The 15,458-nt window shown below is 40.8% G+C and overlaps 1 protein-coding gene across 5 annotated transcripts in view; it reads right to left on the bottom strand.

The window, feature by feature from the left end:
- Positions 1-15,458, bottom strand: part of RANBP17 (RAN binding protein 17) — a 179,188-nt gene that overhangs the window by 24,537 nt on the left and 139,193 nt on the right. For all 5 annotated transcript variants that reach the window (XM_083493750.1, XM_083493747.1, XM_083493749.1 and 2 more), the window contains 2 exons: positions 13,688-13,826; positions 5,491-5,657 (listed from right to left, as the gene is read on the bottom strand). In XM_083493750.1, the coding sequence (XP_083349876.1) occupies positions 5,491-5,657; positions 13,688-13,826 (306 nt within the window). The remainder of the gene's footprint in view (positions 1-5,490; positions 5,658-13,687; positions 13,827-15,458) is intronic.

Here is a 15,458-nt window from a genome sequence, read left to right as displayed (position 1 = left end):
GGCCTTTATCTCACAGGGCCAACATATATTTGAATCTTAACATATGCATGTGGTTTCAGATGGAGATAAGCAGATGGCATGCTTTACTACGTTATACGTACGCTTACAATAATCTGAATAGTTTTACAATGGTCTTTCGTCCTCTAATCTTCCCTCTCTCATATCCCTGCTGCCAGAATGGCACATCCTCGTCATCTATTACTTCTTTAATATCCCAGTAGTCAGGAGGATAGCAAAACAGCAGTGCAGTGCTATGGTGGTCAGCTGAAATTGTTCTCATGGTTCTAAAGAATAAGACCACTCTTTCCTCTGGCTCTTTATGCCACGAAAAAAGACATGTAGCCCCCCCCCCCAAACTCTAGGCTGCCTTGTGTCTGTGCACCATGTCATGTGATCAATTACGCAGAGCAGGGCTTACTTGCCCCCCGAAAGAATATTTTATTCAAGTTGGCACCCCTGGGTGGTATAGTTGATATGGCATAGGAACTGGTCAATGCCAGCTGAATAAAGGAGCAGTTTGCTTAGAATCAATTGGCATTCATTCTATGGAACCAGCAAATAGCATTTCTCGTTAAACAGAACCAGAATGTTGGAAGGGGCCTTAAATGTCGTCCAATCCAGGAAAGCCACTGTCGTGCTACAGCTGGTTAAAATGTATTTCCATTTCTTCAGTAAGAAGAGAACTTTCTTTTACCTATCTATTTGACGCTTGTGCAGATATGCACCCGTATTTAGGGATGCTCCTTTCGTTATTTTAAAAGAAACACAATATAAACAGTGCTTCCGCCAGAAGAGAGGAACAGGGGAAAATATTCTGTTACATTGCATCACTTTAAAGAACTGACAAGCCTCTTTAAGCTCACAGCACAATTAGTCATTAGGGCCTAGTTTTCCACCACTGTTAAGCAATTTGTAATAACCCCCTTCCTTTTAATAGGGTTAGGCATTACTTACAAGACACAGCTGTCTAGAAAACTGAAACCTCTAGTTGTGAAGCAACAGTCTTGTTCATTAGCCGCCATGATAGTCAAATCAGCTCTAAAGCCAGGGTTTAATGGCCTGCCGATGAATAATCAATGGCTCACTTTTCATCTGAGTGTGAAAATGAGAATAATCTAATTCATTGTCCCTCTGGTAAGAGTCAAGTCCTTGGGTTCTGTTTCTATTCAGGGCTGATTTATAACCCAATGGAAACCTGATGTAAACATATAATCAATGAGTCCCATCATTGCTGATAACCGCCCCCAACTGGCTCACTCCCTCATCTCAAAAAGCCATCCCTTTAGGCTATTAGCTCCGTCCAGCTAACTCTTTCTACTATTCCTTGCCTGCTGCTTTTACCTTGGCCATTCGTTTAGACCAGCAGAGTCAGAAGTAATTTTATACGCAGCAGAGAGCGGGTGGAATTGATTTTTCACTCAGCACTCAGTTCCCATCTGAATAATTATCAATTTTACTGCCTCATAAAGGGGAGAGTCAAAATTTCAAATCAATTCAAAAGAGCTTCTGAGACTAGAGAAACGGTGCACAAGGAGAAAGGTCAAAGTTGGCAGTGACCTCGGGAGATGATGTCAGGTATTAGAACACTGAATGGTTGACATCAGAAGCACTCAATACGGTATGACTCGTGCTAATGCAAATCATATTTATGCTGACTACTGGAGACCAGTCATTAATATTTAAAAGAGTACCTGAAAGCCTACATTCAGACGAACTATAATGTATTCGACAAACTGCGAAGCTAATAAAGACAGATCACTGCTTATTCATATGATATAAATTTCAGGATTGCCAAGCATCATTAACACAAAATACAGCGTTAAGGTCATAAGGAAGGCAAACGTATGAAAATCCTGATTTGAGGTCAGTATGCTATTATTTCTGATCCTACAGTTGCATTTATAGAGCAGGAACTACTGTACACAGTGACAGGTGAGTACTGAATACACCGCCAAGTTCTAATCAATTTCTGCTTTGGACTGGCTTCTGCAGGAAGTCGTAGCGAGAGGGAATGATGGCACTGAATCACATGCTGATAATAATGCCAGTCAAATACATGCCTAAATAATATGCTGTGTACCAGTTCCTTATTTGCCTTTATTTGGAAACAAAGATCACCCAATGTAATCGGAACAATAAATAACAATGATAAATCTTGTAAACTTAAATAGCAAGCACCATTTCTGTTACCTAACCATCAGTACAATCTCCGGGTCACTAAAGATCTTCTACTGATGTCACTCTGCCCTGATTACAGCCATAAATCCAAGCAGTTACATGGTATTTAGTTAACAATCTGTTCTTAAAATGCCCACCAGTCTGCCATTTGGGATTAAATCATTCACCAAAGACAAAACTGACTATGAAACTGTCAAAATGCATGGTTCCTTGCAACAATAGTGCATCCCATAATAATAGGAACAGAAGCACAACACCTCTCTGTATCGTCTTCAGATCATGAAATTTTTATTACTCGATTTGCCTTGAAAAGACAAACGACAATCAATCACTTAGTTGAATATCATATGAGCATCTAGTTATTTTTTTTATTTAGAACTACTGTATTCCATCTGCTTATCTCTGAGGTGACTCAGATAAAAGATTAAATACTAATACAAAATATAATACTAAGATACGAAGTAAAATCCATCTAATATACAAGGAAAAAGAAAAGTCAGAAGAATAAGTGTACTTACTAAAAGCTGGTACAATTAATATATATATGTTGAAGACTCAAGTACATTAAAAAGCCTTCATCAGACACCTAAAAGACATTTAAGTAGGTGCTAGGCAAAAAAATGTTTAGAGAGAAAGTTCCAAAGTCAAGCTGCCACGCTTTTTTCAAAAAAGGGCCCTGCATCAAACTTCCAAAGGTGGAGGCAACTAGATCAGGGCCTCAGTTGGTAATCTAAGCAAACAGGCACATCCATGTAAGAGAAGACTGTTGCCCTGAGGCTGTTTAGGGCTTCAGACACTAAAATGAACTTTGAACTGCACCCAAAAACATACTAGAAGCCAACAAAGTTCTTTTGGTTCCAGCAAAAACATATTCAGCACAGCAGTTTCTAATTGGTAACTTGGTCACTGAACCTGTTCAAGTTTCGGAAACTCTTACACAGGCAGCCTAATGTATAGCCACACTGCAGATATCTAATGTGAGATGTCAACAAGGCATGGATAAATGTGGCAAGATTTTAGTTATCAAGGAGAGGCTGCAGCTAGCATGCCAAGGCAGAAAGCTTGCCCAAAAGCAAGGCTTGACTTAAAAAACACCACCAAATTCTCTTAAGGGAAACTGCAATTTCATCAAGAACAAGCCAAATACTAACTCACTACCCAACCATACCATCTATGAACATTCTTCAGTCTTGTCTGTTGAGATTTAGTTTATCAGCATTTATCGAGATACCTACACCTATTCCTGTCCCAGGCATTCACCACTATATTTGGATTGGGAGAAGGAGGGAGAACTCTCCAGATGGTTTCACTAAACAGGATGTAAGGCAAAATTGATTACTAGGGAGCCAAAAGTGCTCTAGTTAGAGGGACAGCATGCCAACGAGTGATCAACACTATATTTCAGAGGTCAACCAGGACTCCCGTAGGTGTGTCAGCAACATCAAGCTGTAAACTCCCATAGGACCAGACCATTGGCCATGCTGGCTGGGAATGACAGAACTTGAGATTCTGAAACATCTCGAGGGTATCAGGCTCAGGAAAACTGGTATACAGGATTCCAAATCTGGCCACACATTCGGAAAGGTACCACAAAGAGGTCAACTTATTTTCAACCCCAACTTTCCAAGACTGAGTTCATATTTTTCACTGCTGTTGCACCCCAGGTTGCAATGCTTTTCACTGAGCTATCCACAATGGCCCCAAAATTTCTTTCCTGAATACTCAACCACTGAAGACTCCTTTAGTGCATTATAGAAGCTTCTGAACTTCTATAATAAAATCGGTTCACATGTGTGCTGCTTGGGCACATGGTTTTTTTTGGCAAAGTGCCTTTTGCTTTCCGGCAGAGATGCACCGACACTGGAAATCCAGTGCAAAAGGAGGTTGTGGTGGAATAGGTCTCTTGTGTGCAGATGACCCCAGCATCTCCCACAGTGGTCAAAGGTGCTCACTTATTTGTAAGGTAGTTGATACTGGGTCAATGAGGAAGACTATTGTGATTGTTGACAGTGAGGTCGTCAGCGCCTGGAGTTAAGAACATGATCTCCCCATGACTACTGTATCACTAGAGGCTTTTTCTAAACTTCCAAAACAAAAACACCAGGGACATGGGGGAGGATATATTGTCTAAGATATCCTATCCCAACTTGTCTTTACAAGTTCAACAAAATCAGCAGAGTTAACATTCTCCTTTTTTTAAACACACGCACAGCAGGTAGCTTGCTCAGTATTAAGAGTCTCTGTAAATATTTCCTGGTATTTTCCCCGTTTAATCCCTCCTAAAATAAGATGCTACGCAGTCTTCTGTAAAGTATAAAACGTTTACTCACAAGTAATCATCTGTTCACACAAAGGTTCCCAGAAGGGAGACTTAAAAGGTTATAACGTAGTTTAAATGTGGTGACTATCCCCTTATGGGAGAAAGCCCCCCTTTTATTCTCTTGGCCTGGAGCCAGGGGTGCATTTTAGTAGTGCTGTTGTTAAGATGGCATCGCTAGAGATAAGAGAGACAAGATGGTCACCAGCCTGTAGGTTCTGGATCATTCCACTTCAGGAGAGGCCACGGCCATCTCAAGTTACACATAGGAAGTTTCGTCTCAGTCCTGGAAAGCAGGAAGTTCCGGCTGGAGGACTGAAGAAGAGTTTGGATTTGACATCCCGCTTTATCACTACCCAAAGGAGTCTCAAAGCGGCTAACATTCTCCTTTCCCTTCCTCCCCCACAACAAACTTCAGAGAAGTGTGACTAGCCCAAGGTCACCCAACAGCTGCATGTGGAGGAGCGGAGACGTGAACCCGGTCCCCCAGATTATGAGACTACTGTTCTTAACCATTTCACCACACTGTCTGCTCTGGCAATGTTGTGTTTGACTGCACCTGATTCTTACATCCCACAGATTTACTATCAAGAGGATAATAAATTTAATAAAGAATGGGGAAAATTTATGTTACTTCAAGGGACACTGTAAACAATTAAAAACGTTGGCAGGATTCTAAAAAACACTTGCAATGTAGCGAGAACTATGGTGAAAATTGAGGGTTAAGAAAATATGGAGAACATTATATGATGCAGTTAGAAAGTAAGTTCTGGGACTCAGACAATCCTATGTGTACATGATTAGGATTTATTTGTGATGATAATTGTTAAAGGAAAAAATGAATAATTTTTTTTTTTTAAAGAAAGAAAGGAGAGGAGAGGAGAGGAGAGGAGAGGAGAGGAGAGGAGAGGAGAGGAGAGGAGAGGAGAGGAGAACACCTTTGCTCACAACGATAACAAAAATGGAGGAAAGCTGCACATTGCTACGGAGCTTACCTGCTGCAATACCTCTGAGTTCTGCTGCATGAAGTGCAGTAATCTTTGCCCGTCTTGGGAAGTCTCTCTACATCTCAGAGGTTTCTTGCCTTCTTTTGCTATGTGCTTAAAGAGGTAGGTGACAATGTAGTCCAAACTTGCACAGCAGCTGGAGGAGACAATGGTATCTGCACACGGCAAATGAAATAAAATGTAATTAATTAGGAGAAAGTTCTAATAGTAACATCCTAGATGAGAAAGAGAAATCACAATATTACAGTGAGATTAGGTATCTGGATAGAAATGTTTCACCGCACCGTTGCTCTTCTTCGGTAGGTTTAACATATTCAAAGTAGATTTCAGTGCAACAGGCCCTCTTCTCTCACTCTAAACCGCACAGGGGGACTCCTAAACCCCACTGGTATTCTGCCTAGTTGTAAGCACTCCTGCTGGGTGTTCCAAATTGCAGGATTCCAGCTGCTTCCTTATTGCTATGAAATTATGAAATCTGAAGAGTTTGTACTTGGGGGATAAGAGCAAATGTTTTCATTCTCCTGCTTTAAAATCCTAACTGAAGAGCCATGATCGCAATTTGCCTGAAAAGGAATGCACAGGTTGAACATGTAATCCAAGGGTCTTTTATTATTAAATATCCAGGGATATTGTAGGGACGTGGGTGACGCTGTGGTCTAAACCACTAAGCCTCTGGGGCTTGCCAATAGGAAGGTCGGCGGTTCAAATCTGTGCAACGGTGGTGAGCTCCCAGCTCCTGCCAACCTAGCAGTTCGTAAGCACGCCAGTGCAAGTAGATAAATAGGTACCACTGCGGTGGGAAGGTAAACAGCATTTCTGTGCACTTTGGTTTCTGTCACAGTGTTCCGTTGTGCCAGAAGCAGTTTAGTCATGCTGGCCACAGAAAGCTGTCTGTGGACAAACGCTGGCTCCCTCAGCCTGAAAGCGAGATGAGCGCCGCATCCCGTAGTCACCTTTGATTGGACTTAACCGTTCAGGGGTCCTTTACCTTTACCTTATTCAGGATATTATTAAGAATTTGGAAAAATGACACAAACTTGCCAGCTAACAAAAATATTAAAAATAGTATTTCGATAGAACATTAAACCTTAGGGTGACACTGATGCTGAGGTATGGAATGAGAAATGAGGAAGACAGAAGTAAATGGCTGGTTGGATATTTCTATTGCAATCGGGATAATGATAAGTGCCATTGCACAATTTCTACCAGAGGTTTTGGGCTATGAACTTGATAGTGCAATAGCTGGTAAGAGAAAGTAGAGCAAAGGATAATGGAACATCCTTATGCACAGGATTTAAACTGAAGGAAACTTGTCAGAAGACCAAAACCGAACCATATCTGATGCAACATTAATGTGTCCATCTGACTCATGTACACTATTTTTTCCCCTGCTTGAAGGACAGGCGCAGTTTGTCTTCCTCACCTCAGTTCCTTTATTTACACCTCTCTTTTGCAAGGACACCCCGTTCAGTGCCATACTTTTAACAGCAGAATACCTTCGTATGCTCAATATAGTCAACCGATTCCCAAATCCATGTATTACTGATGCAATAACTTTGCCTACTCTTTGGAGAATGTTCGTTGTATTTACACTAACTAGAATTATCTAGTTAGTGTGTATCTGAAGAAGTGTGCATGCACACGAAAGCTCATACCAAGAACTAACTTAGTTGGTCTTTAAGGTGCTACTGGAAGGAATTTTTTTATTTAGAATTATCTGCTCAGCTTGTAATGTGGATAAAAATATTCATGCTGCCATTATATCATCATAACCTTACTCCAACACATGCTGCCTCAGTTCAATGAAAACAGAGTCTGTTTGCTTATATGCATTAGCATATGGCAACAATAGATTGGTTATTTTCTATCTGTGCCCGGTTTATAAACGTAGGCAATCTTATCTAGTTTCTCCTTACTGGGTTATTCGGTCTTCTTTTCCCACACCATAGTTTTTTCTAGCATTACTCTGTATCCAAGTGCAGCTTCTGTTTCAGTTCTAACGGCAGTCACGCTTTAAGCTACTACAGATAATTTGTCTCCCTTTTTGTTCAAAGAAGGAGAAAATGGAACGGAGGCTGGTATAAGAAACAATCACATTCGTAGGAGATTGCCAGCATTTGGGGATTCAACCTGCTCCCAAGTGAGGACAACTGACTCTAAGGGTTGCAAATCTAGGTCACCATAGAATTGGTTTTGATTGCCTAGCTTTTGGATGGGTGCAAGAATTAAATTGTTAAAATATTCATTTGGAAGAGAAAGAGAAGGTGTATGATAGACTCAATTAAGTGTATCCCCCTAAACTGTGATGAGTGGAAACCTGCCAATATTGCAGTGAGCATTTGAGAACTTCTCTCTAGACGCCAGATTGTTGATCTGTGCCAGTTCTGCTTCATAAATGTTGTTTTCAAGTTTACTTGTATTTGAACATCATTGCAATATATTTTCTCCTAAGCTAAGTTCTCCTGAGGTCTTAGAAAGGATTTTGCAGACAATATAGGCACAATTAGTCTCAAGACTCTCTTAATCTTACCAAGTATGAACATTCCTGTGAATTTCTGATAATCCCCATTTCTACTGGCTTCAAATGGAGGTGAACTTTCGTATCTCTTTCCCAGAGAGTTTCTTTATTTGTAGAATCTACCCAATCTATCTATTATCCATCTCTCATAATAATGCCCCATCCATTCACCATGCTGCTGAGGTTGTCATACATGGTTATATCATTTTATCATCTCACCAGCATGTAAGTACTGAATCTAACACGGATAAATTGGACATCCTTACATATCAAGTCATACAGAATTCACTACATCAAGTGCAGGATCAAAGCTTAATGTTGTGTTTCCAAGGGTGTTGCTCGGGAGCAAGCAGGCAAATATCTCCCTACTTGGCTGTAAAGTCTTGGCTTTGCTGCCAAAATAAACTTTATCTGTCCGGAGCGCCACTCTCCTGTGGCTGACTCAGTCGCTGGCAGAATCCGTGAGTGGGCGGTTCTTAAACTTTCCCCAGCAAAGCAGCTTCTTGACGCCCAATCTGCGCCTCCCCTCTCTGTGCGAATGCTTTCTGCGCAAAGAGGGCGTGGGCAGCGGAGGACCCCTTCCCTCCCCGCTTCTCCCAGGCAAGGAGTCCTGGGACCGCCTCGCCACTTCCGACTCCTGCACCTCCTCTCCACTGGAGCCGCGTTTACTCTCCTCCGTTGAAGAGGAGCTACTTCCCACGATCCCTGGAGGCTCTCTATAATCCATTTGGCTTTTGCTCTCTCCCTCCTGCACTGATGGCAGTTCTCTGACACTTAAGATCAAGATATTTTAAATTCCAAAATGGGAGAAAATGCAGAACCAAGCAATTCCTTCTCCCAAGGCATGGCAGTTTGAACTCTGCAGTGCAATGACTTGTGATCTCAGGGCTACTTGATATACAGGTGAAACTCAAGAAATTAGACTATCGTGGAAAAGTTCATTTACTTCAGTAATTCAACTTAAAAGGTGAAACTAATATATGAGATGGACTCGTGACATGCAAAGCAAGATATGTCAAGCCTTTATTTGTTATAATTGTGATGATTATGGCGTACAGCTGATGAAAACTAGACCCCCTATAACAGGACGGGCAACTTCAGGCCCTCTGGGCTTCTCTGTCTGGTCCTTGGGATTTTAGCTGAAGTGGAACCCAATGCATGACCAATGTAGGGTGGGACTATGCAGTGGTACTGAGTACTTTGGGACAAAACAAACAAGCTTCAATGTGGGTCATGGGGGGGGGGCTGGATTTTCACTTCTGACATTGGGATCATTTGAACAGGTTGTGAAAAGTAGAATTTGAAAGATGTATGTAGATGACCAGTGACTACCCTACCCATTTGGGGTGGAGGAAGGCGGATTTCTCATCTACTCCACCATTTCCCCTTGTAATTCTATTTCTGATAAAATCTTTTCCAAGGGCAGTATTGATTGTGACATAGAAGCGGAGGGAGGAAAAATCTCAATCGAGAACCTGACTGCTGCTTTGAGGTGATTATTCAAACAAAGGTCTGAGAGATGTGACCAAGAACACAACTCCAGGCATCAAGATATATGAAGTAATTGTTTGCAAAGTGCAGAATTAATCTACTATGTTGGCCACCCAAGGAAGGCAACTGCATGGGCCTGGTTCAGATATTTCCCCCCAATCTTTCTTCTATGTTTTGGGTGGACAGGATGGGAAAAGAGCATACCTTCCCTCATGGGCGTAGTGAAGGGGAGGCAGCTGCCCCCTAAATAAATAAAAATCAATACAAATCTGAGGTCCTGTCTCCCCCACCTAACAAAAATCCTGGCCACTCCTATGCCTTCCCTACCCACCCATCTGGCCGACAAGTTCAGCTTCTGAAGCCACTCAATGTCCACATGTAAGCATAACACTTCAATAGGACATGGATAAGAAATACCCAATGTGGATAGGCCCAAATAATGCAAAAAGCTTCCAGGCATTTTCTGAGATATCTAGGGTGCTGTTCTGGTCTATGTGCACTGGATGTTAGGCATGCATGCCATTCTGAAATGCTACATGTTTATACAAACATATAGTAAAACAGGCATGTAGATGGGTGGGGAGGCCCATTCTTTCTCCCTGAAATGTGCAGGAATAAGATCAGGGGGAGGGTACTGTCCAAACTAAGTTGTTGTTTTTGAATAAAAAAGCAAAAATGGATGTAAGATTTCTAAAACTTCTAGGTAGAGTGCAGGTGGGCCTAAAAAAATAAAAATAAAATGTTAGCGCTTTCCTTATTTGAATGGAATAGTGGTTCCCTTATTGAAAAACAAAAACTCGGCACACAAAGAAACGTGTGTTTTAAAAAGAAGAGGACAAGATTCTTCAAACAATGTTTAGTAAAGAAAAACATATTGCCTGGCCTAAAATCGGCTACGCAGTACAAAGGTTTGAGTGAAATCAACTACCAGGTTTTTAGCCCTCCTGATTAGACTGTATAAAGGTAATAACTGAACACAAATTCAGCCCTAGGTATTTAATAGCTGCTGAATAGCGAAGGGGATGAGGGCGGCTTATGTGAACAGTGTAGGATCAGGCCCATTATGTTTTCACTTCTAAAGGCTTCTGGCCTTGTAGCTGCATATGGAAGTAATGAACACTTTAAGAAATGTATTTGGAAATGCATATTTCATAAGCGAGTTTTGCAGTACTTTTAAACCAGTGCTTTGACTCTATTTGTTTTAAAATTGAATAACACAAAGTAAATCACTAACATCCATTTAGAAACCAGTAGCTGTTCTAAACATGCTGATACTGTACAAGTAGATATTTTATATTCCTCTGTAAGTGATCTTAGCAGCACAGTGGAGAGGTCTACCCTCTCATCTGCTCACGAGGATGCAATTTAAGTATTAAGAGCTACTTATATTTTCCCATAACTGTATATCAAAGATGCTTGTGGCACTCATTTTTCTTCTTATTGTAAGAGTGTAACAGAGGAGGATGTGATGCAAGACCCCCACGCTGATTTTAATGGACAAGCAGAGTCATTTGTTGAACGTGGATGCAGTCCTTATTGCATTTTACTCAAGGCAGACAGACAAACAGCAGGCAGGCAAGTTAAAAGGGAAGGAGGAGGAATGACAATTGTTGCTCTGGTAAACAAAGAGAGAGAGGGGAAGTGTCTGCAGCAGTGATACCATGAAACATCTGGTAGGCAACCTGGCTAATGAGAAAAGGGAATATGACATCTGTATTCAAGCCAACTTCCTATTACATTAGCACCAAGGTGCTGCTGCTATTTATTGTTACTTGAAAAGGCCCATTTGGCCCTAGCATTTTATGAATAAGCATAGATGGAAGAACTATTTTCAACACTTGACAGCATTACTGAACAGACCATAATCTAAGAGCTTTATTTCGTTTAAGATGAAGATAGCAGGAAGAGGTACAAGTGCAATGCTTGCAACGTTCCTGGACTAGGTTCTTTTTACACCATACCTAAATGATCTCTTTTAAGGGAGTTTGAAAGTAAACAAATTAATCTATTTAACATCCAATTAAAATGGCAGGACACCAAAAAAATGCCATGCTTTCATTTTAGTTAATGAATGGCAGTATGTTATCAATCACAGAAAAATTAGAAAAGCTTTACATGGCGATTAGGGAGAACATCATACAAGATACATTAAAAGGTTTCAGTCGGATGTGGAAAAGCCAGGCAAACACTTTAGAAAAGGGCTCTTGAAAGTGTTTATCTTTACTGTGAAGTCTATATGAGGGCTTCCATTACACATGATTTACAACCAGGGCATACCAAAGGAATAAATACTATTGCAGAGTATTGAATATACTGTAAAGTGTGGAACTATGATGCACACAGTACCTCCATTCAGGATACTTGTATAAAACAAAAAGTTTTAAGATGTGGGTTTTCACATCTTTTGCTCTACTGTTTAATCCGCAATATATGCCAAGCACTTCAATGACACAAGGCAGAAAGGGCTAACACTTGAAACAAGCAAACAAATACGTCTTAGCAGATGCTCTTCTGTTCTACTAAGCACAGGATATAGGTTGCTTACTCTAATGGTCTGATGTTAGCACATCCTGTGGGATGTGAAACACAAGAGTAGTCAAGTACAACATTGCTAGAGTGAACATGTTTACACATGGGGAGGGATGTTTGTCCAGCCAGCAGGTAAACTTCCTGTTTCCTTCTGGGCTGGGACAGACTTCCTCTGCATGTGACTAGAGGTGGGTGTGGCCTCACCTATGCAGGTAATGACAAAAGCACAGGGCAGGGCAGCTATCTCTCTCTCTTTCACCACATGCATCGAAGACACAACATCTACTGAGCCAAAGATGCCCTCTTGGCTTCCAGCCAAGAGAGGACAAAGGGACTGTCTTCTTATGAGATAGATTCCAAGTGTATGTTACTTCATTAAGCTAAGTCTGCCTTCTGGGATCTGATTGTGAACAGAATGTGAGTAAACTCTTTTTATACTTTTGTAAAAGACTGTGTCGTCTCTTATATTTTTTGAGGGAATAAGGGGAAATTACCAGAACAGTTATTATAGAAGCTTTAGCGAGCCTGAGCAAACGCAGCCGTTGCAAACTTAAAATAAAAGGGAATGTTACTCTGCTGAAATTGGGGAACTTCTTAACACAAGTTGGATAAGGATATAATCGGACAATATATCCTCTCCTGCATCCCTGAACATTCCCACACATCCAAGGCCTAGTTTTGTATTTAACTGTTGGGTGGTATTTGCCCACTGCTTGTGCATGTCAACACCATGGCTGCAGTTTTCAAAAGGAGTGCTTACGAGTTGGTCGGTGTTACATTTGTGAATTTACCAACATGCTCTGTATTTCGTGTGTTTGCATTTGTGCTTTAATGCTTTGAATGTCTGCTGTGTGGTGCTTTGGCCACAGCTCATTGCAGAAAAGCACCATACAATTAAACTCCATCCATCCATCCATCCATCCATCAATCAATCAATCAATCCATCCATCAAACTGAGAGACAGTTGAATTTCCAGTATTCTGACACCCCCACTAACATCCAGCATCCTCACAAACACCCAACTCTATCTTAGGAACAGGAAACATTATCCAGTTCCATGGGAAGTTTCATTATGAAGCAATTTTATGCACTTGGACCAGGAAGCCTGAATTCAAATTCCAGCCCACCAATGAAGTCAAGGGAACTACTATTGCTTGATTCATTTCCCTCTGCAAAATGAAAATATTGGTGACAGGCTTGTTTGTAAGGTTGAATGAGTTACAGAAACTATGCCCTGGTTAGAATGTTCTGTGATGAGAGTGAATTATACATTTTTTTAAAAAATTGTTTGGAGCAACACTGAAGAAAGGGACAAAAGTTGGATTTAAATGAGGAGTGTGTATGGACCATGGTTCAGCATCAAAAGTTCTTAACGAATGGCAGCAATATGCATATTTATCCGTCATTAAATTCACTGGGAGTTATGTTACTGACGTCCATGAGCTGATGTCTATACCCATGACTGCTTGAGGACCAGAACTGTTAATTAGCCCACAAAATAACCATTTTATATAAAAATAATAATACTGTGCAGCATTGGAGTCACAGCAACAAAATTAAATTCTCTGGAAGCTATACCATATTGCTTTTGACTGCTGCACAGTAGTTTTCACACTCTTCCTTAGCTGAGTTGCATGGTGTACTTACCCAGTGCAGTAAGTCCTTCAGATATTGAAGTAAATATATACATTAGTACATGAGGCTCTAAACTGGTGATAAAACTCATGTGGTCCTGGGTGAGACATTCCAAGAGTGGATAATAAGACTGGCTTAGTTTTCGATATTGCTAGGGTTGGGGGGAGGGAAAGACCGAGAGAAAGAGACAGATGAAAAGTTACTCCATGTGGATTATTAACATTTATTGCATTAAAATACCTGCAAAGTAACTTCAATGCATTCTGGATTATCTACTGCATTAAATCAATTTTACACTGGAAACAAACCCAGCATAAGATACACCCTGGGCTGTGTTTAGTCTGTTCTACAGACCACCAAACTGGTGCCAAAGTAATCTGCATTTTGAAACTTGTATTAATTATGCAAATGCAGTCAGCTTATTCATAGATCAGATCATTTTGCAACTTCGTTCTGTTAAGTATGGAAAGAGGAAAGGAGCTGCACAAGGTGTTAAGATTCCCCTGCTAACTAAGGCCAATATTCAAAGTATAGAACACACAATTCTGTCTATATGTTGACTTCCCTACTGGAGAGAGGAGAGATAATTGTGTGCATTTACGCACATGTAGGCACACTCTGTGGGGGGAAAGGGAATGAGAACATGCACCATTACTTCTGAGCAACAAAGGAACAGCCATAACACCTAAGAATTTACCAGTTGTTATCCTTAACTTTTAAAAACATTAGCAAACCTTGCTTCCATTCTGCAAACACAGATATGTTCCTAGCTGTTATTGGGGACAGTGTGAAGGAGCAACAGAACATCCACACAGCCCAAACAACATTCCGTTCCAGGCATGGCTTTGTTTGCTCCTTGTTGTCATCTAAGAGTATCATGCCCTGGATTTGAATCCTAAAATTGAAAATAGTCTATTTCCAGGCTCTTACTGAAATCAGTGTCCTGGGCTGGATATGCACCAGATTTTAGCCTTCAAACTCTGAAAATAGCTTAATCATCTGGGGGCATGTGTTTTGAGGGAGAAATATACAACTATCCTATTGCTGCTGTAAAAACTAAATAAATCACAGTACATTAACTGCTTACAAAAAAACCCTGCTCCTGTGGCATTCTACCACCTATTGGCTCTTCCACATATTCCCCTGTTGAAAATGCTGCACTATGTCATGCTTTTATAAATTTTATTTTTCAGTTTTACAGAAATCCAAATCCAATATTCCCCACCACACACTGCTTTTAGACCATGGTCATCTCTGATCACAGTATGTGGGGATTTTACTGGAAGGGGAACTTGACTGGCCCTTCCATACTATCTGGTACATGTCTAGCATATGCACATCAGTTGTAGCTGCTGAAGACTCAAAACTACACTCGAGTCTAGGCCTCATGTATTAACTCAAACTTTCTTTGGGAATATTTTGGCAAGTAGTGAAAGTCAGCAAGTCTCCCCACTAATTTCTTTCTTTTTTTTTGCAGGGAAAAAGGGGTCTTTCATGCCCTGCTTGACTCAACTGCTTATTCAATCAATGCATATCTCCTTATACAATTAAAAATTGCTTCTGCATAGAACTGTTTATAGGTTAGCCATTATAACGAGAGAGTCTGGCTTTATATGCCCGACTTCATTTTTCCACAACCATGAATGGTTTTCTACAAGGTGAGTTGTATAAACCAATAAAAGGCAAATTAAAATAGCCAAGGCCCAGTTGATCTAGTACTGAAAGAACAAACGACTTGGTTCAATACTACAGTTTTGACAATGGCAGAATTTCTCTCTCCCGT

This window comes from Podarcis liolepis (assembly GCF_965112155.1).
Source record: "Podarcis liolepis genome assembly, chromosome: 3".
Taxonomy (NCBI): domain Eukaryota; kingdom Metazoa; phylum Chordata; class Lepidosauria; order Squamata; family Lacertidae; genus Podarcis; species Podarcis liolepis.
The sequence above is the reverse complement of the archived record's forward strand: the minus strand, read 5'-3'. Positions and strand labels throughout refer to the sequence as shown.